Raw genomic sequence first — 21,630 nt, 5'->3', positions numbered from 1 at the left:
TGGCGTGAACCCGGGAGGCGGAGCTTGCAGTGAGCCGAGATCGCGCCACTGCACTCCAGCCTGGGCAACAGCGTGAGACTCTGTCTCAAAAAAAAAAAAAAAAACAAAAAAAAAAACTCAGGTTGAAACCTGATTTGTATAACTCAAGAATAGTATACAATTAGGCATATTAAGGGAAGCAAACTTTATTTAGCTAAGCTAGGCTGTAGTTACTCAGAGGTGGAAGAAATTAATAGTGATAAAAAGCAGAGATAACTTTATTTAGAAAATAATACTTCAAAATAAAGCTACTCAATATCACTTTTGGTTATATATACAAGAGAAACAAAAACATGTCCACACAAGAATCTGTGCATAGCGGCATTACTCATAATAGCCAAAAAGTGAAAATAACTCAGATGTCAATCAGATCACGAGTGGATTACTAAAATGTGGTAGATCCATGCAGTAAAATATTTGGCAATAAAAAAGGAATACAGTACTGTCACATGCTATAATATGAATGAACCTTAGAAATGTGTTGAGTGAACTGGGCAAGGTGGCTCACACATGTAATCCCAGCACTTTGGGAAGCCAAGGCAGGTGGATCACTTGAGGTCAGGAGTTCAAGACCATCCTGCCCAAGATGGTGAAACCCCATCTCTACTAAAAATACAAAAATTAGCCAGGGGTGGTGGCACATGCCTGTAATCCCAGCTACTCAGGAGGCTGAGACAGGAGAATCGCTTGAACTGGGAGGTAGAGGTTGCAGTGAGCGGAGATCGTGCCATTGCACTCCAGCCTGGGCAACAGAGCGAGACTCCGTCTCAAAAAAAAAAGATGTTGGGTGAAAGATGACAGACACAAAAGACCAAATGTTATGTAATTTTATTTATATGAAATTCCAGAATAGGCAATATCTACCTACAGAAACAGAAAGTAAGTGAATTAGTGGTTACTTAGGATAGGGGGAAGGGAGAGAGAAAATAGGAAATAGGGAGTGATCTCTCCAGGGTTCTTTTTAGAGTGATAAAAATGTTCTAAAATTAATTTTAGTCAAGCTTGTACAATTCTGTGAATATACTAGATTCCAATGATCGTATACTTTCAGTGGGTGAATGGTATGACGTGTGAATTACACCTCATAAAGCTGTTAAATAAGGAAAACTCTTGTGTAAGCTGCTTCTGTTCACATTGTTTCTTGTTATTCATTTTTAGTTGATAACGCTTTTAAAAGTTTCATTCATAATGAGGATGACTTTTCTTTTTAAGAAAAGAATCATCCTTTTCACTACTGCCCTTTTCCTGCTACCCGCATAAAATGACAAACCAAGGTTTCCAACCTAATGTGACTTCAAATAATGAAAATTAACAGTGTGTCTTATTTGGAGAGCCATAAAGCAACAGAGAATCCTGCCAAGAACTAGTCCTAATTACATCCAGAAACCAGCAGAACAGAAATCAGAAGGAGGAGGGCTGTGAGAACTGAAGAGCTTTCTCATAACTGCGGTAGTTCTTTTGCATATATAGAAATGTTTAGAATGTCCTTTGCACAGCTGCAAAGTATTAAGAACCCTGTAAACACATACAAGGTAAGCTTCACCATACACACTCCTAACAGACATTTAGAGGCAGAACCCTATGGCCAGGGGATGGCTCTTTACAACAGTATGATGATGTGAGAGGTGACTGAGGTGCCACATACCTCAGGATGCCACCGCCAAGGGTCTGTTATATAGCGCCTGCAATGTCCACCCCTAGAGTCAATCCTGTGCCTCCAAAAGGTTGTTCTTAAGATGAAAAGGTGTTGCTTCAGTGAGAAAGCACAGTAAAAGCCTCAGAAAACATTCGTACAGATCCCTTTCTCTGGTATGTCCGCTGTAGCCTGATCCTTTAACATGGAACCACCTGAGCACTACACTACGCAGGCTCTTAAGGGCAAGCAGCAAATATCAGCAGGTGCCCAGAGCAAGCACTCAAAACTCATGCAGCCCCACATTCTGGGATCCTGTCTTGGAGACTCACCTCTGTTCTTTGTTCTTTTGAATTGCCGTCTATCCCTCCCCTTTCCCTACTTCCTCTTGTGTTTCTCTGCCACTTTTGGTTTTTCCTTCTCCCTCACTCTGTCTTCCCCTTGTGCCTTCACCTGGGTTCAACACACAGGCCCCAAGGCTCTGCCAATGCCCACTTAGGCCAATGCTAAATGTTAAAACCCAAAGGAAAGAACGGAGGCTTGAAAGAATGAGGGAGACACAGGATGGAGACTCTGGGAGCAGAATGAGGAAGAAAAATATCAGGCACAGAGGCCACTGCCTAGGCTTAGCCTCAGTGACATAGAGGCAATGACAAAACATGGTAAATCTTGGGATGGTCCTGCTGAGAGGGACATTTCTAACGCACTTTACCTACTTAACAATTTTGCCCATTACAGAAAAGTTAGAGTTAATGCCAAGTAACAGCTTGGAGCCAAGGATGTTAATGCTTCTAACACAATTAAACATATTTAACACAATTAAACACAATTAAAAAGACAAATAGTTTCTTCTTCTGAGATTTTTTTAAGTGTAACCCCACTTTTTCATAAAGCTTGATTATTTTGACCATTTATAAAACAGATACATTAACAGATTCTTCTTTTCTTATTAGCTTTAGAGAAAGTTTTAATAAGATTAATTAAAGAAAGATTTAATAAAAATGTGAGTTTTTTTTTTTCTTTTTAGAGATGGGGTCTCACTATGTTGCCCAGGCTGGTCTCAAACTCCTGGGCTCAAGGGATTCTCCTACTTCAGCCTCCTGAGTAGCTAGGATTACAGGCATGGACCACCTTATCCAGCTTTGAAAGTATGATTTTATTAACCAAAATTGTTAAGCAGCTTCTGCTTAGAGTTGAGGTAAGATATGCAGGGCAAGCTAAATCACAGACATGTGGAAGAAATCATCAAAACATAAACATGGTGTACAACATGGATGGGTGGCCTCAGGTCTCTCGGCTACACAGGCAAATGGGAATGAGGTGACCACATCTGAGAGACCTAAGTTGTTTCCCAAGTTTACTCACATTTGACTAAATACCTTGTCTTTTTTTTCTTTGTATTAGTAATTCTTTTAATTGGGAGACCAAGCACTGCATCTTGAAACCATCCACAACACTCTGTAACCTTCCCGTGAACTAATGCAGCACAGTGAGCAGGAGAGCAGGCAGAGAATGACAGAGAGGCAGGCCAGCACTAACAAGGAAGGCTGGCAGCCAGGCAGCGTGATTGGATTTCACTCCAGGTGTGAGAAGGTGGCCTGAGGTAGGCTAATGACATCAGAAAGTTTTTATTTGGAAATAAACCTCAGGATCTATGTGGAGAATGCTTCCTGGTGGGGCAAAAAGTAAAGCAGAGAGACCCGTGAAAAGAGCTGTCCTACCCTACCCTAGTGAGATGATGGCGCAGGGTCCAGCAATGGTAGTGGAAATGAAGTGGATACGGCAGAGGATGGATTCAGCACACACTCCTGAGATAAAGTCAACAGGACACGCTAAAGACTGAAGAGGAAGATGAGAACACAGAGTGAAGACTGTAAAGTGAGGAATGGGCGGTAAGGAAGGAGAGGAAGTGGAGAAATACTGCCAAAGAGGGAAAAGGGGACAGGAGGTAGCAACTGGAGGGGGATGTGGAATCAAGTGAGGAGGTTTTGTTTTACTGGGTGGGGAGAGGTAAGATACTACTGTACGTTGCTGGAAGTAATCCAGCAGAGGAAGAGATTGAGGAATCAGGAAGGGAGATGTCTGCATCAGTGGTGAGAAGGCATGAAATGCATTCAACTAACAAACATTTACTGAGCACCTATTATACATTTTTTGTTCTTAAGAGGTTCATAGTGCAATGCAGGAGAAAATAATATAAATTATTAAGCAGCAAGGTCAGCTCCAACAAAGGTATATACAAAGAATTAATATACAATGATTGATAGAGTATGAATACACTATATGATATATTAGAGCAGGGGGCATGCACTGACACCAAATAAATGATTAACTTATTTGAATTATGAATATATTTTGGGTAAATATTTTCCAAGCACTTGCTCCCAATTCTACTTTTCACAAAATAAAAATTTGCTTTTATGCTTCTGAAGAAGGTACAAAGATAAAATATCTATTTAGTTATAAAACTGAGCAAGCCCAACTGTTGTAATAAAAATTTTTAATTAACATTAGAGGTAACAGTTCAATTCCTAATAATTTTTTAAAGTTTCACTTACTGTCTAAATTGTTTCCCCCAAGTGCTACTTGACTGAGCTCACAAATAACTTCTCGAGTTCACAAATAACTCTCTATTCCACAATGTTCAGTAACTAGTGACAAAGGAGATTTAGAGGGAAAAAAGTACCATGATTTTTGTGAGCTACACATTTGGAAGGACTAATTCCAGGAGCAAGGGCGGGTTCACAGTGTCCTGCGCGTCTTGCCGAGATCACTCCTCTGTGAAGCCAAAACCTGATCCTCTGAGCACGCAGCTCTGACCAACCAAGCAAACTCGTCAAGCACAACATGGCATGAATAAACAGCCATTTTATTTCAAAGACCTGTACACTATCTGAAAATGGCTCACTTCAGAAGTCATCCACTTTTCAATGTTTCAAGAATACAAACTGAATGAGGGAAGATTTTGTTCTCTAAAATCACAATATTAAAAAAAAAAGATACAGTAATTCTACAACAAAAACACTTACCTCTAGAAATGCTAAGGTTTGAAATCACAAATCTTTGAATCCCAAAGTAAATCAAATACTGCGTTACTGTTTCCCACTTAGACAATTCCCCTCTTCCTACACCAACCTGCTGAGCTGCATCTCCATTCACCAAGTGGGGCATCATGGCTACCTCTCCGTTCAGCAATGGTGGCAGTTCCAGAGGGATTTGGTCGGTCATCATCATTGTGACGTACATTCATGGAGAACTTCCCTCAGCTGGCTTCCTGCAAGAGAACCACCACTTTTAAAAAAGTACTCAGGACCACAAAAATCACCTGTAACATAACAAGTCAGCAATCTAAGTGCTCCATCATGAAACCTAAGTTATTCTAATCTGAGAGCCCTGTATTACTATGTCAGGCCCCAAAGAGGGGTAGAACAAAGGCAAAGAAATAGCCTCAACTAGGAGACAAAAGACCAGAATCTCTAAGTGGCCATGTGAACATAACTTGCCTGTATCTCAGATATATCCAGGGAAACTTGTGCAGTCAGGCTTAAAGGTAGATTCCATTGTTTCTATTCTGTTTATTCCATTTATTCCAATGAAATTCATACACATTTTCAAAATAACACAAAGCCTACTTTCATCCCATAATGGTATTTGCCACCGTCATTTAGCTTTGCAATACAATAGAAGGAAAATAACAGTAAATTCCTATTTACAATTATAACTTATTCCTTAAGAAGTGTTTACATATTCTTCAATTATGCCTAAAATATATGGCAAAGATGGACAAAGGAGAAACGAACAAATATAAATACACACAGACACTCTCACACAATTTTAAATGATCTGAGGAACAATTGCCATATAGCCCACAGTTAAATTTATCATTCATAATAGAGTCCCCAAAATTTCAAATTCAAGGACGTTTGGTCAATGAACCCTTTAATTCCTAATATTCAAATCAGACAAAATAATGGGGCAAATTTTTAAACAATTGCCTCAAATATGTCTCAGGTAGATATGACAGAAATAAAATACTTATTCTCATTCTTAAATACCTCCACTCTAAATGTTAAATATATGTCTCCTCCTTCCATCCCACCCAAAAAAAGCCCTCTCTTGGAAGTATCAAAAGATATATAAAAGCCACCCAAGAGATTATAAACTTTTTTATTTTAAATAGGCAAAATTTTACCTGTTTATTACACACCCATTTGGAGAAACGAATTGTTTTAAGCAACAAAAAAAGAAGTCTTATCCCAACCAGAAAAGCAAATTCTATAATAACAGGCCTTATAATTCGGTGTTAATAGTACCATCATGCTGTTTTATGAGGCAATTACTCAGTTCCTAAGCAAATAAAAGTACCAAGCCCAAAGTCTGATAGTTTATCCTCATGAAAGAAAACAGATTCTTTTACAATTAAAACTAAGATAGTCCCCGTTGACATCATCATGACTTAATTGTTTGAACTATGAATAGGTCAAATGATGGAGAAGAAATCTAATGTCTATTTCAATTTCATTCCTAACATTCTTTATCTTACTAATAATGCATGAGAGAAAAAATGGCTATTTTCTCAACTTGGTGACACTACACAGGCCTATCTTTTCTTTTTTTTTTTTTTTTAAATGGAGTCTCACTGTGTTGCCCAGGCTGGAGTGCAGTGGCATGATCTCAGTTCACTGCAACCTCCACCTCCAAGGTTCAAGCGATTCTCCTGCCTCAGCCTCCTAAGTAGCTGGGATTACAGGCGCGTGCCACTCTGCCCAGCTAATTTTCGTATTTTTAGTAGAGACAGGGTTTTGCCATGTTGGCCAGGCCGGTCTTGAACTCCTGACATGACCTCAGGTGATCCACCTGCCTCGGCCTCCCAAAGTGCTAAGTATGATGTCTCATTTAATGTTTCTTCGAAATGGTTGGATTAACAGGGCAGTAATTTACATTAAGGGGTCTGAGTATAAGCATCTAAGAGTGGAGAAGCACTTTCACCTCTTCTTCCCCCCTCCTTGGGCACTCGCTATTGAGGCTGTGGTGCAGACTGTGGCTCTGTGTCTCCTCTGCATCCCCTCTGCTACATTAGTGAGTGCCAAAGCTCTCTCCCGCTTGGCATGGTTCTGACATCTCACAGGTGAGTCTAACTAAGGATAGAAGCTCTTCTCTCTTATCCAACAAGGCAACAGGAGTAAACCCATTTCAGGGCCTCCCCCTAGGTCCTTTCAGCCTCCATGGGTCCTTCTATTAGGCCAGTGTACAGTAAATAATGATACAGGTTTAGAGAGTTGAAATGGGAGAAGGGAGATGAGGGTCCTTAGGACCTGCTTTGGGGTGAAGCTCTTTATACTCCATGTGGTCCAACCCATCTAACCAAAGTTTTTAACACTTGGATTTGCAGCTCATATCCAATTAATGGTGCTATTTCATTCCTATTTCTCATTGCTTCTTGTGTGAGTCCTGTGGGGGAGTGGGGAGGTTGGACTGAGAAGACAGTTGTGATCTGGTACAAAATTTAGGCATCCCTGGTCTCCTGTCTCTAGTACCGAAGAATGTCTCAACACCAACAACACATCTAACACTAACAATTCTAACCTTCTGGTAGGCATTGTGTTAGTTAACAGGACTGCTGTCAATGAGACATAGCAATCCAAGCCCGCTAAACAGCACACGTGTCAGTCCTAAGCAGGGCATTAACTCCAGGTTCTGCAAGTGTGGGATAAGGTAGATGGATCCCACAGACCCAGGCCTACAAAGGCCTTACAGAAGTAGGATAGAAGAGTATGGGGACTGACACAGATGTGCAAAACCATCTCTTTTCATAAGGGATTTTACCCCCAAAAGAAACCAAAGAAGTCCACTGGCACAAGGAGATCGTTATATTTGCTTCTGAAAACGTCATAGGCAACTTTAGGTGAGATGCCTGAAAATTTTGCTCTACTACATGATGGACTTTCCACCCATACAGTGTTCAGTCGTTACCAGAAATGACTGGGAGGGAAGTGGAGGAAGGGGAAACAGGGAAGCTGTATGTACAAACACTCCTGAGAGAGATACAGTGGGAACATATGAATATCATACACTCCTAAGCTTCAACTCCACCCAACAGTCACACCATTAACCATGGCGAAAACAGGAGAATTAATAAAGTGAATGAATAAAGGCCACTGTGAACCCCACCAGTCTCACTCAGCCATAACCAACGTTGCTGATCTTCTCCCTCAGCCACCAGCTTGCTAGAATCCAAGGCCTTCTTTGTAATCCCCAACAGTTTCACCAGATAAACCAGACTTTCCTGACAAGAATATAAGGTAACAGATTCAGTTAGATGGGGCCTACATGCAGCCAACAATGTTTAAATCCCCATTTCTATGCTCCATGCACACACAGAGAATACTTTTATTTGCCTAGAATGCAAGAGACATAGAAAGAAATGAATTATTTCGAGGCAAGGAACTGCCCAGCTACTTAAAAGGCAACTGCCTGCCAAGCTGTCCCTTAAAGTGATCATAGAATAGAAACAACTTAGTCCATGCTCCATAGAAAATAGACTAGAGACAAGGCAAGGAGGAAAAGTATAAAAGCATGAAAGCATAAAACTTAGGCTTCACAGCAGTATCTTTCTGGTTATTCCCCAGGCATGAAAAGGGAAACGTAGTGAGTGTTCCTAATAGAAAGTCACAGATTCAGGTTGTGAACTGGGGAAACCACACTGCAAAACCATCAACAGTTAAAGCAGGTTAGGTAGGGCCAGGAGGCCTGGGAAGGCTTGTCATGAGCAGTCATCACTCCATGGTGACAGCAACCCAAAAGTGAACCTCCTCAGTTTTAACCAGTAGCTGAGACAAAACTACACATGGACTTAACTCTCAACAGGGTGGCTCAACTCAGCTGTGAGGAAACCTTGGGAATACCTACCTGACGCGAGCCGACAAAGCTTTTCAATGGAATTAAAAGAGGAAGCAATGGATGTGGAAGGCTTTTAGCCACACAGTTAACTTTAAGAACCAAAGCTTACTCTATTTGTTTGTAATGATCCTGAATGGAAATTACACATGTTCTTCATTAAAGAGCAGGCTGGCCATAGATTTTTTTATTAGGGATTTCAGGACAGTTTATAAGAATAATGTGTTCAGTCATAAAGTGATGGATTAGGATGTCACGGAAACATTTTGACCTTACATATACAGAGCTATTATCACCCCACCCCTACTTAAGTTTTTTGTTTTTTGTTTTGTTTTTATCGAGACAGAGTCTCGCTCTGTTGCCCAGGATGGAGTACAGTGGCGTGATCTCAGCTCACCACAAACTCCGCCTCCTGGGTTCAAGCTATTCTCCTGCCTCAGACTCCTGAGTAGCTGAGACTACAAGCATGTGCCACCATGCCCAACTATTTTTTGTATTTTTAGTAGAGACAGGGTTTCACTATGTTGGCCAGGCTGGTCTAAAACTCCTGACCTTGTGATCCACCCGCCTCGGCCTCCCAATAAGTTCTTATGCTGAATTGTAATGTTTTTTCTTTCTCTTTTCTTCATTAACCACACTCCCTCCAGTCTCAGCGCCTTTTCCTAAATTTGCTGTCTTAAATTTTCTTTGGGCTGGGCAGCCAGATTGTCAGTTACATACACACACGGAGAGAAGGAGTCCCTGAATACAGTTTCGGAAGTTCCCTGTGTGCTTTGTGCAGGCTTCCTTTTCACCACCAGCTGATTGTCAGCTGTGAAGGTAGCTGAGCAGGCCAGATGTGTGATCTCTCGGTAACTGCACTATAACTCATTTTCATCTCAGTCAAAAAGGCTCAGTAGAAACCACCCTGACTAAACACTTATTTTCTTGGTCTGGGTTCCTTCTTCCCTAGACAGATGTGTATCTGAGCTGGCCAAATCTATCACAGGACTCAGGCATTTTGGTCAAGGCTATACCACATCCACACTGTCCCCCAACACACCACAGAGATGTGATAATGAATCCATTCTTGAAATCAATTACCCTTTACAAATGAAGAAATGCACTGCAAAACTGATAAGAAAAAAACAGAAACTAGATCATCTCTACTACAAGGCATTTATTTGTCGAATCCTATGGACTTCTCTTTCCCCTTCACAGAGCACCAGGGTTTCTCTCCTATTCTTTATTTTGTTTGTACCCATACTTCCATTTCAAAGAATTTGGTAATAACCACAGGCCCTCACAACCTCTCCCCCTAACCACACATAACACTAAAACCACAAGTGCTTCACGCCCAGCTAGTTCTATTCTTTTGATTGACAGGGAAAGGCTGCCACGTGGGCACTTGAGATTAACTTCTAGCAAGACCCAGCATTTCCAACAACCCCTGAGCTCAAATGCAGGGTTTGGAGCAGGACACTCTGGAAACAGAATGAACAGATCCTCACTATTAGTAAGACATTTAATTCCACCCAATTATGTCCCCAAAGCTTTTAAAGAAACTTTACTTTAAAAGAATATTACAAAAGATCTTCAGTTTTTGCATTTCTCTAGGCAACTAGCTTATTCCTTTTTCTTATTTTGCTTCCTCTTTTCCAAGTTAAAAAAGATTTTCCATGGTACTTTGGTCCCAGCCTATACTAAGAAACATACTGGCCAAATTCACGAAAAACAGCGATTCGCAGAAGAGAACTGCAGGCCCACCTGCAAAGGCCAAAGCAATTATATACTAGGAAGAATGTCTAACTTAAAACAAAGCCAAAGCCCTAATTACTGCTGGGAGAGTTTTTAAGTCTGTGAAACTGGCCTTCAAATTAGTAACAAAATGTCCTGGTCTTCACTCTGTGGGCCAATGACTGAAATTTCCTTACATTAATTCAAGATGTGAGTTAGGAGTACAGTACGCAAATTAATTTCAAATGACAAGAGAAAAAGAAACGTAACAGTTCCAAAAGGAACAAAGTATACCCATCAGAACCAAACCCGCTGGGCCAGGCTGGATGAGAGGAGTTGATTCCCTGAGTTCAATTACAAGCCAGGCTGAGGCTCCCAGGCTCACTTCACCAGCACCCTAATGAGGCCTCCCACTAACTTTGACTATCCTGGAGCAGTGTTTAAAAAGTCAATGGAAAACTGGGCATGGTGGTGCACACCTGTAGTCCCAGCTACTCAGGAGGCTGAGGCAAGATGATGGCTTCAGCCCAGGTAGTTTGAGTCCAGCCTGGGCAACATAGCAAGACCTTGTCTCTTTTTTTTTTATTTTTAAAAAAAAAAAAAAAAGGTTGATGGAGTAATATAACAAATAAGTAGAATGTCTGTGTTCAGTTTTAACTTTTTACTTCCATACTCCAATTCAAAACCCATCAAATACAAGGACCCATAAAGCAACTTGAAAATAATATCAGAATTCATACCACTATAGTTAACTATGATTCCATGTACTCCATAAAGCTAGTGTCTTTTCCAATACAGATTAACCAATCACCTTCACACACTTTAAACATAACAACACATAATCAGTTTGCTCTGCTACATGCTTTTCTGTAGCCTGAAAAATATATTGTCACAGACACATTAGGTAAAATCAGCTCAATTCATGAAAATGTCCTTCTCTACTAAAAATACCCACTGACTTCTAATAGTGAGAATCTATGGTGGGTCAAGTTTCAGAAAATACAGCAGAGTAACATCCTGGCCATTTGTATAACAGTAATAAGGGGAATGATCGGGCATGGTAATCCCAGCACTTTGGGAGGCCGAGGCAGGGGGACTGCTTGAGCTCAGAAGTTCAAGACCCACGTGTGTAACATGGCGAAACCCTGTCTGTGTTTTGGTTTTTTAATAATAATAATAATGGGAACAAAATATTTCTGATTCAGCGGGGTGGGGGAAACCACATGAATACTCAAAATGCAATCTGACTTATTGAATCACAGAAAATACAACTTTGCTATATTGTGTTTGGAAAAAGAGGGGTTTGGGAGGTTACTAAGAAATTACTATACTCTATATAACTCTTGTAAAACAATAAAATAGCTAATGTTTTATGAATGATTATAAGACTAGTTTCTAAATGGCTTCCAATATAAAACCTAAACCTAATAAAAATTTATTATGACAAACATTTGTACAGCTGATTTACATTGGTTTGTGCCTTGACTGTAGTAAAAAAAAAATAAACAAACATCTAGAGAAGTTAAAATTTGATACAGAATCATATACCACAGAAAAAAGAAAAGAAAAACTGCATTCATGAACCTCCCCCCATATGGGTGGCCTTTATGTATAAATGCCATCAGTCACAAGGACAGACAACTTCCTAAATGTGTACTTCCTAAGTTTTATTATTAGCAAAACTTAGAAAAAAGAGGGAGAGAGAGAGCAAAGCAAGACAGTCAGTTGCACACATTCTTACAACTAATAGAATGTCAAAGTATCATTTACTGTTTTATTTTCCTCATTAGAAAAACCTCTTTCCTTCCTGATCAATGCTGGCTTTGAAAGGTTGACTGAGGTTTCACGACCTAGAAACTCTGAAAATAGTTGTCATTTCTAGCCTTTCAGCAAAACCAGAAACTGCTTTCTGATAATAACTATGGAAACACCAACAGCGTCAAAAGAAAGAAAAAAAATCTCATTAAAACAAAATAGAACACTATGTGATCTTCTTTACCTCTGAAATTCTGGGGAATCTGCTCATTCATCAACACACACCGGACTGTTTTGACCACTTCCCTGCTACTGTGAGAATATGGCTTTTCCTTCTCTTCCCAGTAACACCACACCAGTGCCTTGGCATTGGCTCTGCCCATGTGGAATTAGCATGTGGTCATTATGAACCTGATGTGGGACACTGCCATTGGACAGGAGAAACCTAGGGGTGGTTTTAGTGCTTTTCCTTGAGCTAATCCCTCCTGTACACTTCAGGCAAACATTCCCCCTTGCTTCTTAAAAAATCAAATTAAGTAGCGCAAAAAAAAAGGATATGGAGAGGGACTAAGAACTGTTATTAGAATTTTTCACAGCCCCTCTGCTAAAAATAGCTTAAAATAAATAAATAAATAAAAAACACTATCGTGGACAGGCACCAGCACTGAGTACTAGAAAATCTGAGTGCTAATCTGGGATTTGTCAAAAAAATAATCAGCTCTGAAGTTCAGCAATTAATTTCCTCTCTTATAAAATGACAATATTATAAATCTGTAATATGCCCTTAAGGTTCCTTTCTGATCTTAAGGGAGTATGTTTCCTCCCTTCAATACCAACTGCTTACCATGCATACCTAATATTGATTAAACTAAAGCTTAAAAAAAGACACACACACACACACAAAACTTCTAAAAACCTGTTTCCCTCATTTAAGTACAGCTTGAGCCTTCTGCATGAAAGGAAGAATCTAAGTAAAATGTTGAGAAAAGAATGTATTGAGCACACAGTGCTGATAATCACTGTGTTTTTATGCCAATAAAATCTAATTTTACAGCTGAGTTCTATACAGCTGTGCAAGAAAGACTCTTGCCATGGCTTGCCACTTGAAGGAAAGAAGGAGTGGTGATAATTGTTCATGCAGAAAAACCTCTTGAGACATGAGCAGTACCTGGAGGTATGTGCCCAGCTGGTTGGTTGAGGCACAAATAGTCTGGAATTTGCCTTCTTGTCTGATATGTGTTCATTAGCGAAGTAAAATCACAGTTGTCTGAAAAAGTTCTTAACCTTAAAAACATTCTTGCGTTTTACATCCAATTATAAGCATAAAAGATTTAGTTGGGAGCATTTAAATCCACAGAGAAATCCTGCGAAACTGAGTTTTTTTAGATTAAAAATACCACCACTCCAGATTAAAATAAATACTAGGTTCAACCAACAAGCCAAAAGGAACCATCCACTGTGCTCTTAAGTGCAAAAAGGGGATGGATGTCCCTAATGCATAGGCCCTGCCTTCAAGAATCCGTGGATGCTTTTTAAACATTTTTGTCTTGGCATAATTATAAATGTGGCAAAGCAGAGTCATGTCTGAATTCAAATCTAATGTGCGGGAAAGCAGTATCTTCTGGGGGAGAAAAATCCACATATATAAGGATTATGAGTAAAAATTACATGTAATTTGAGGCTGCTTCCATAACCCCCTATTAATATAGAGGTTGCTTCCATAGCAGCCCAACATACCCCAAATCTTTACAGAAACATAAAAACTAAATGGAAAAAAATTACATCACTATATATACACAATCTCTTGACCTCAGATCCACATCCTCACATAAATAACAGCTCAGTTTTGCAAATATTAACTAAAAGGGAAAGGGGGCTTATCTACAAAAAAGTTTACCAACCAAAGGTTCGTTTGCTTTGTTCGTTGTTTTTAAGTGGTATTTACATAAGCTTGCAGACGTAATTAACCATTTTTATTAGAACACTTAGATTCCAGGCACACTCATATCACAATGCATCTCACACCCAGACATCCCAATGATGACAGTCAAGTATCTACAAGGAAACATGCGAAAGCTATGAGCCCTTATTCTCACACATACCCAAGCTAACCTTGTCACATCATCCAAACATGGGATAACTGAAAATACACATTTTCAGTGAAATTTGAAATTTTATGTATGTTTCTAATAGACAGTGAGAGAAAACTCTACAGAACTGTAGTCAGAGAGCGAAAAACATCACTTCTAAAGCCCCTTGAGGAAGTCTAATTCTAATCTGCATGGGGAGGTGGAAAGAGACAGGAAGTCAGAATACATGCTCCTTCTCCCAAGCGCCAGAAGCTCACGCTTTACCCAGCCCTTGCCCAGCCCTTGGGCACTATACCTGCCTGGCACCCCACAGCACTTTGACAGGTCCCCCTGCTTTTCAGGACTGTGGTTCAGATTTTCCTATATAAGCTCTCTGTGTCTTAGTTTCTTTATGTATAACATGAATGATACGGCTACTTAAGCACATGACTTCCAGATAGCCCCTTAATAAGATCCAAAACGTATTTTATTATTCCATTTGTAGAGATCTGTTACGAATCAAATTCACATTTGTGCATCAATTTGGGCACCTAAGAGACATGCATAACCCCCTTGAATAGAAGAAAAAAAAAATGTGTTGCAAGCACCAAACAACTGATTGCTTTCTGGAAAGATGTAGAGGAAGAGTTCTGAAGCTGCTATTTCAGCCTGCTGGGACAAAGGCAGTTTGGGGCACCTGCACACTAATTCTTACCTAGCATCAAAACATCCTATGAAGTAGCTGGTATTGTCCATTTACAAATGTAACAACTAAGGCTAACAAAGAGACTCAGAACGTGAAAATAAAAAGTCCATGCTCTTAGTGAGCTAACTGTAACATCTAAGAATCTGACAACAAAACCCAAGTAGAAGAGCTGGTTAAAATTTATATATAGGTTAGTGAGTTTTAAAGACTAGATAAAACAAGCACATGGTACAAAAGAGAAAAGGTATCAAAAGATAACTTTCAAAGACAACCCACAAGAGCACATCTCCCTCCTAAGGAGTGCTTGGTTCCCCTCCACAAAGGCTACAGTTGAGTTTTTGGTGCTTCCTTACCAAAATACAGACTTAATAATTTTTAGAGCACATTTTAAAGTAGCTTCAGGAGGATTAAGCAAATCTATTACACTACCATTTAGCCTAGATGGTTTAAAATTAGAGGAGGAAAAAAAAAAAAAAAACTAGCAGAAACCAAATTATAAATTGCTAAAGTTATGTCTTCCATGGTGATTTTAATGAAATGTGCCGTGATTAAACACAAAAGCAAAATTATCTCCAAAGAAGGGCAGAAGTTATTGATGAAGAGACTGCTGGAGTAATATCTTTGGTACAAAGGGTTTCAAGAGTCTATTAGTTTTAAGTAACTACTGTAAAATAAGTATAAAGCAGGTTGAAGGTTTCTCCCTTTAATAATAACAATATTCCAAACGAAGGACTTAGCTGAAAAGTACCTTATAAAATGACATCAAACAAAAGAACTTGAAAAAAGGTAATCAACCATTGTGTTAACCAGATATTTACTGTGTACCCACTTTATGGTGGCACTGTACTAGAATTCTAGAGTTCTAGAAATAAAGGCATAAGGTTAAATGGCATTACGATGAAATGTTATACTCGATTAACTAAAAACGAATCCGCATTGGACACTTCTGACGAAATACCATGCAAAGTCAACAGACCTCCATGCTCTATGAAACCTTTCATCTGAGATAAGCCCCAATATCTAAATTTGGTTTCCCAGCTGTGGCCTCTTTTCTAGACTTTGAAATCTGACAGGTGTTACAGAAGGTGAATTTGCCTTCAAAACATACCCCATGCCTTAACCTTCATTTCTGATCAGCCAGGAGAATACTAAAATTTTTTCTTTAATCATCTCGTATAGAATTCAATCATGTTTATTTGACACACTCAGTTTTGCTTAATTGAATAGATGTTATAAAACATTCATTATAAGGAAAAGAACTTGTACCATTAAACATCACTGACAGTTCCTATTTATACTTAAATATATATTTCAAGGATTTCTGACATAAGCCATTGCAGATATTGGTTCAAATATTTTTTTCAAAAAATTATCTGATTCTCACTCCTGCATGGTTGGGGGGACGGAAATCAATAAGAACACTGTCTGAAACACTGAAAATCAGTTTAGAACTGTTTTGTATTTCCTAAAGGCAAGTTATTTCTTGAGAAATATTACATTTAATGACATTCTCATAAGCAGTTTTGTTTTTCACTTAATGTGACTGAACATAAAGCAAATACCAGGTGCTACTTAGAGCTCAGAAGAGACCGAAACATTTCATGTTTCACATGAAATGACAACAGTTAACAAAGAAACAAATTAGCAGGTGCAAAGACACACCGTGTAAGGGAGTACCTATTTACCATTTCAGATTAGCTCATTATGATAAAATTTTAATATAAAATATGTATACAGTCACATTACTAATTCAGATAAACGTTTTGAAAACATAAAAATGCAAAATTCTCTAGAGAAAATATTTTCTTTCGACAGATGTCGCACACCAGAGAATTAAGGAGATTTGTTTTAATTAATAGATAAGAATGATAATTGGTAATATATATGGCTTATACACAAATAGGTGAATTTTAGTGTTTGAAAGCATGGTGCTTTGCCTATGTTCCAAACACTGCCTGTGAACAATGACATTAATTTATACTAATACAATTTGTCAAGAAAAAGTAGGCAGCTACACCCATTTATTTAAGAAATACCTATTTAGGTTTTCCTCTGTGCAAGACACTCTTTTGTGCTGAAGTTATGCAAATTCTAAATTAAGGAATTCATTAATGGGTTTTTTAATTTTTCCAGAAAAATCTTTTTAAATTTCAGCTTTGGTACAAAAGGCATGTTCTCCAATTCAATTTTAGTACTCCTTCTATGATGAACACAAAAGACACACATAAAATATTTTTCAGTTAATGTCACCGGTAAACTCAAAGAAGCAGGAGAATGAAAAATGCAAGTAACATTTTAGGATTATTAATGGCTTTGATGTCATGAACCCTCAAGAGGGTCTTATGAGTACCCAAGGGTCCCCCAGACGATATTTTGAGAGTTGCTGCTCCACACAAACAAGTTATATGTAAAAACGTAAAAAAACAGATTGCTGTCCCTCCTTTACACTTTCTATTATACAACTACAGTTCACCTGACAGGGTCTGAAGGAAGAACCAGTTAATCCAAATTAAGAGGTATTCTAATTCTATCACAGATGTGTCTCTCCAGGACTTTATGCCACACTCATTACAGAACATTTGTGAGGCAAATTCATTTGGTAAATCATGAGAGCAGAAAAGTAGGCTGGAGGGCTAAGAAAACTGATGTTGGGGGCCAGGTACTTCCTGCTGGGGCTGTCAGCAGAGTACAGTGGAGGTAGGGACTTGGCACTCATGAATCCAGGCCTGTTAGATGGGGATTCCCGTCCAATCTTTCCTGTAATCAGACTCATGCCCCAGATACAGAGCAAATGATCAAACACTAAGGAAGTAACGACAAATAATATTGTATTGCCATTCTCAAGGAAGAATCCTATCTGCTCTGATCTCTAGACCTTCATTTACTGCTCAATGAGCCCATTTTAAGTCCCGCCATGATTTGATCCAGTATTTTCTAGGGTCATTCATTTATTTATGCCTTTCATCAAAGGACCCAAAAGTAGTCTTCCGAGGCATAAAGAGAACTTTTAAAATGAGAACCTCAAGTTTCAAATATAGACAAAGGAATTAGTAGGACATTGAAATTCATTTCCTAGAGCAACAAATTAGCAAAATGAAAATATGCCACAGCTAATTGATTTGCATTCAGCAAACAGTTAGATGAGAGACTTCCCTTTCATTTTTAAAAATAGATTTAACAAGCATATTAATTTTCCACTGGCCGCTATAAATAAATGGAACTCCAAAATATCTTTCTTTGCAAAGGCGTTTGCTCTAGCCAGTCACTGTTAGCCTGACCCTGAGTGGAATGTGTATTTACATTGCCGAGAGGCAGCATTGTGTGCTGGTGGGAAACCACTTCTCACAAACCTCCCATTCAACCGAGGACTCCACAATAGGTACTCACACAGGAAGCACGCCTTGCAAAGAGCACCTCTGCCATTCCAGAAAGAATTTTCCAAGGCAGCAAGGACGGTGGACCACTATAAATGCCATGTTCACAGGCCCTAACTGCCTACACTTCAGGGTCAACAAAGCCAGTGTTGTTCACAACCATTCCCCCGAGTTCTTCCCAAGGTGAAAGGGAAACTCAACAATTCCATTTCATTTTTCTAGATAATCTCTCAGGCTATTGCTTTGGTTTTCTTTAAAAAAAAAAAAAAAAAAAACTAAGCCGTAATTGTTTTTCTCAAATATTCTGCAAAGTACTCCCAAGTATCTACTGTTTTTTTCAAAGCCAACTGAAAGGTGTTAATATTTAATGTGCAATTTTTAAAAAATCAAACCTCAAATATTACTTCGTGACTCCACTGATTCCTTAAATACCAGTTCCTTAAATACCTTAAATACCGACCACTGTGTTTAACTGCAAAGCCAAAAAATTATTATGTTAACTCCTCAACTAGAAAAGCATGTACTGTCAGTAGTATCACGTTAACAATGACTTCTGTACAGGTACATGCAGGAAATCAAGACAATGGTGACTGCTTACACATGCCATCAAATCAACTGGTGAATGAAAAATGAAATTAATACATAGATTTTGGCAAATCAATACTAAACTACTAGCCTCAGTTTGACTTTTTCCTCCATACTTGAGTATGTAACGAAGTACAACGTGGTTCTTTAAAAAAATGTGTTAATTAAATTCTCAATAACCCAACTTCCCAACCCGGACAAGAAAGGAGGCAGCTGCTATCAACAGTGATTATCTCAAGGCCATTAAATAATAATATCGGGCAAAGGGCAACTCTTCTGGCTTATTTTTCTCATTTCTTTAAAAAAAAAAAAAATTCCTGCAGCTCTAGCTCAAAGGATCATTTCTCAAATTAAAGGACTGAATTCCATGACCAATGCTCCTGCCAGTTCTACTAATCTATCAATTTGGGCATAATAATAAAGAATATCACGAGTAATACATACATCTCATGGGTTTATTGGAATTCTACTTGAGGCAGCAGCTGTAAAATAAAAGATATGTGTACCCATGCCCATCATAAATAATACCATTTACTAGTGTCAGGAAGTCGCTTTTACAACATAGAAAAAGTAAACCAGACTATGAGGAAATGTTCACAATACAATGCTTAGTGCAAGTTACACAGTCAGATTATATATGTACACAGAATTTTTTAAAAGACTGAAATGAAATGGAACCAAAATGTTAATGCTTAACCTATATATAACATTATAACAAATAAATTATATTTTTCTTTTGAACTTGTGACATTTTAAAAAATATTCTACAATGAGCATCTATAATTTGTATAACGATACAAGTTAACTTTTTTTAAAAATCATGTAATTCTATTTACTTTTGCACCATGTGATTGTTTAAACTTTTGTGAGGAAATACTTTCAAACCACCACATACAAAAAGACCTAAAGAAGACAGGTTTTACCCAAGTCTCACAGAACTAATCATCACCATTCAACTCTGGCTGTGGGACACAACAATGGAAGAACATCTGTGGTTAAGTAATAGATTTGGTAACATTTACAAGACCAGCCCTAAGGTCATGCTTGCTGAGTAATCCCAAGATTAGGCATGCTCACTAGGACCAACCCAAACAGCTAAAAAAGAGGGGGTGGGGGAAGCAGGTTCCACAGCCTTACTTTTTTTAGATAACAAGTGCTCCATAAAATCCTCTTCCAACTGCCAAAACAAATCAAACTTTCTGGGTGGAGAACTCTCTGTCAATCAAATGGGAATCAGCAAAGATAAACCTAATAATAGAATCTGTTACATACTTACTTAGCTCTACTAACTATGCTAGTCTCTAACTAGCACAAAAGACTTCAAAAGCTCTTGCTTGAAAAGTACAGGGTGGGGCCGGAGATTTCCCTAGGAGCTGGCAAGCCTCAATCTTTAACAGTGGAAAAGTAACTACCCACTCTTATCTTTATGAGTTCTTTCCAGCCCACCCGCCCTCATCCCATACCTTTTAAAAATAATTGGCCCATATTTTCTTTCCCACATTCCTATGCATTATAGCGTATAATACATGTTCACTCTAGAAATCTGAAAATACAGAAAAGCAAGAAGAAAGTTTAATTGTTCATAATCTCACTACTCAAAAATAGCCACTGTTAAAATGATGATATATTTCCTCTCAATCTTGCTTTTCTATTTGAAATTTACAGTTAGAGAGCTACAGATTATAATCAATCTGCTTATTTTTTTTTGATACATAACAATAATACTCATTACTTTAAAAAATAAGCAAGTTGGTTCCTAAATCACATTTTACTTCAGAGAAGATGGCAAAATTCTCCTCTGAGGTCCTGGACTCTGGCAGAAAGATGGGAATAAACCAGAAAAACAGATGATACAACAGGTATGCCCATTGGGCACTCAGAAGCACAATTTCTTTTTATATGATATTAGGTTACAATGACAAAATGCTTTTAGATTGTGTGCACATATTTTAAACAGAATTATTTAAACCCATTATGAAGTCTGGATTCCATGAATTAATAAAAATGCAATTCCTTATTTCTACATTTACATGTACGCAAGTTTCTGAAAGTTAAAGGGTGTATTCTCTATCTTCTGAGAGCTACAGGATGTTTTATGTTAACTGTCTGTAGCACCTATTTCACAACCATAAACCTATCCCAACCAATGAGCAGAATGAATGTATGTACCAGCAACGAAGTTCAATGGCACTTTGCCCCAGAATACTTAACCCTGAGCATCTAGGTTGTATTGTTACCAGTAAAATTAACAGAGAACCAGACTGGCAAGATGTGGCTTAAGATATTTTAGAACAATGTATGAAAACATACATCACAGTCTGAAATAGTGAAAAGTTGGAAGCTATTTTATCCACACAATACAAGACTGCAGCCAACTGTAAATGCTGTAGAAATCAATCTGCTAACATAGGAAGGTGCTCACAACACACTGTAGGGGGAAATAACAGGTTAACAAGGAAGTATACACTGTGATACTCTGCAAAACTAGGTATATGTTGTTTTTTTTTTCCACAAAGAAAAGAGTCTAGAAGAACATACACCAAAGTGTTCATAGTGATTTTGATAAAGTAGGTAGAAAGAAGAATCTTTTCATTTATCAATGCTCCAAGATTTTTTTAATGATGCTTGTATTAGGAGAGGGGAAAAATAGTACACAGAACAAAGAGCATCTTAAGGGCAACCTGATCACATCTGTGTCAAATAATCTAACAGAAAAATGTGAAACAGATCATGCATATCTAGTCAAGGGTAATCCTATTAAACAAAACCCCTCTCTATGAGTACCTGATATGGGTCACTGGCTATGACAGTCTCTCTTCTAAAAGCTGTGCTATAGCTCTCAGGAAAAATGTAAGC

The 21,630-nt window shown here is 38.5% G+C and overlaps 1 protein-coding gene across 5 annotated transcripts in view; it reads right to left on the bottom strand.

The window, feature by feature from the left end:
- The window catches only part of FNDC3B (fibronectin type III domain containing 3B), a 364,538-nt gene that overhangs the window by 286,196 nt on the left and 56,712 nt on the right, over window positions 1-21,630 (bottom strand). For 4 of the 5 annotated variants that reach the window (XM_001085124.5, XM_001085354.5, XM_028843856.2 and 1 more), the window contains exon 2: window positions 4,808-4,946. In XM_001085124.5, the coding sequence (XP_001085124.2) occupies window positions 4,808-4,918 (111 nt within the window). In that variant the 5' untranslated portion in view covers window positions 4,919-4,946. Of the gene's footprint in view, window positions 1-4,807; window positions 4,947-12,284; window positions 12,424-21,630 lie in introns of those variants that run through there. The other variant, XM_015131619.3, reaches the window with a different exon arrangement.

Source organism: Macaca mulatta, chromosome 2, assembly GCF_049350105.2.
Source record: "Macaca mulatta isolate MMU2019108-1 chromosome 2, T2T-MMU8v2.0, whole genome shotgun sequence".
NCBI lineage: Eukaryota > Metazoa > Chordata > Mammalia > Primates > Cercopithecidae > Macaca > Macaca mulatta.
Note: the sequence above shows the minus strand (reverse complement) of the source record. Positions and strands in the feature narration are given on the sequence as shown.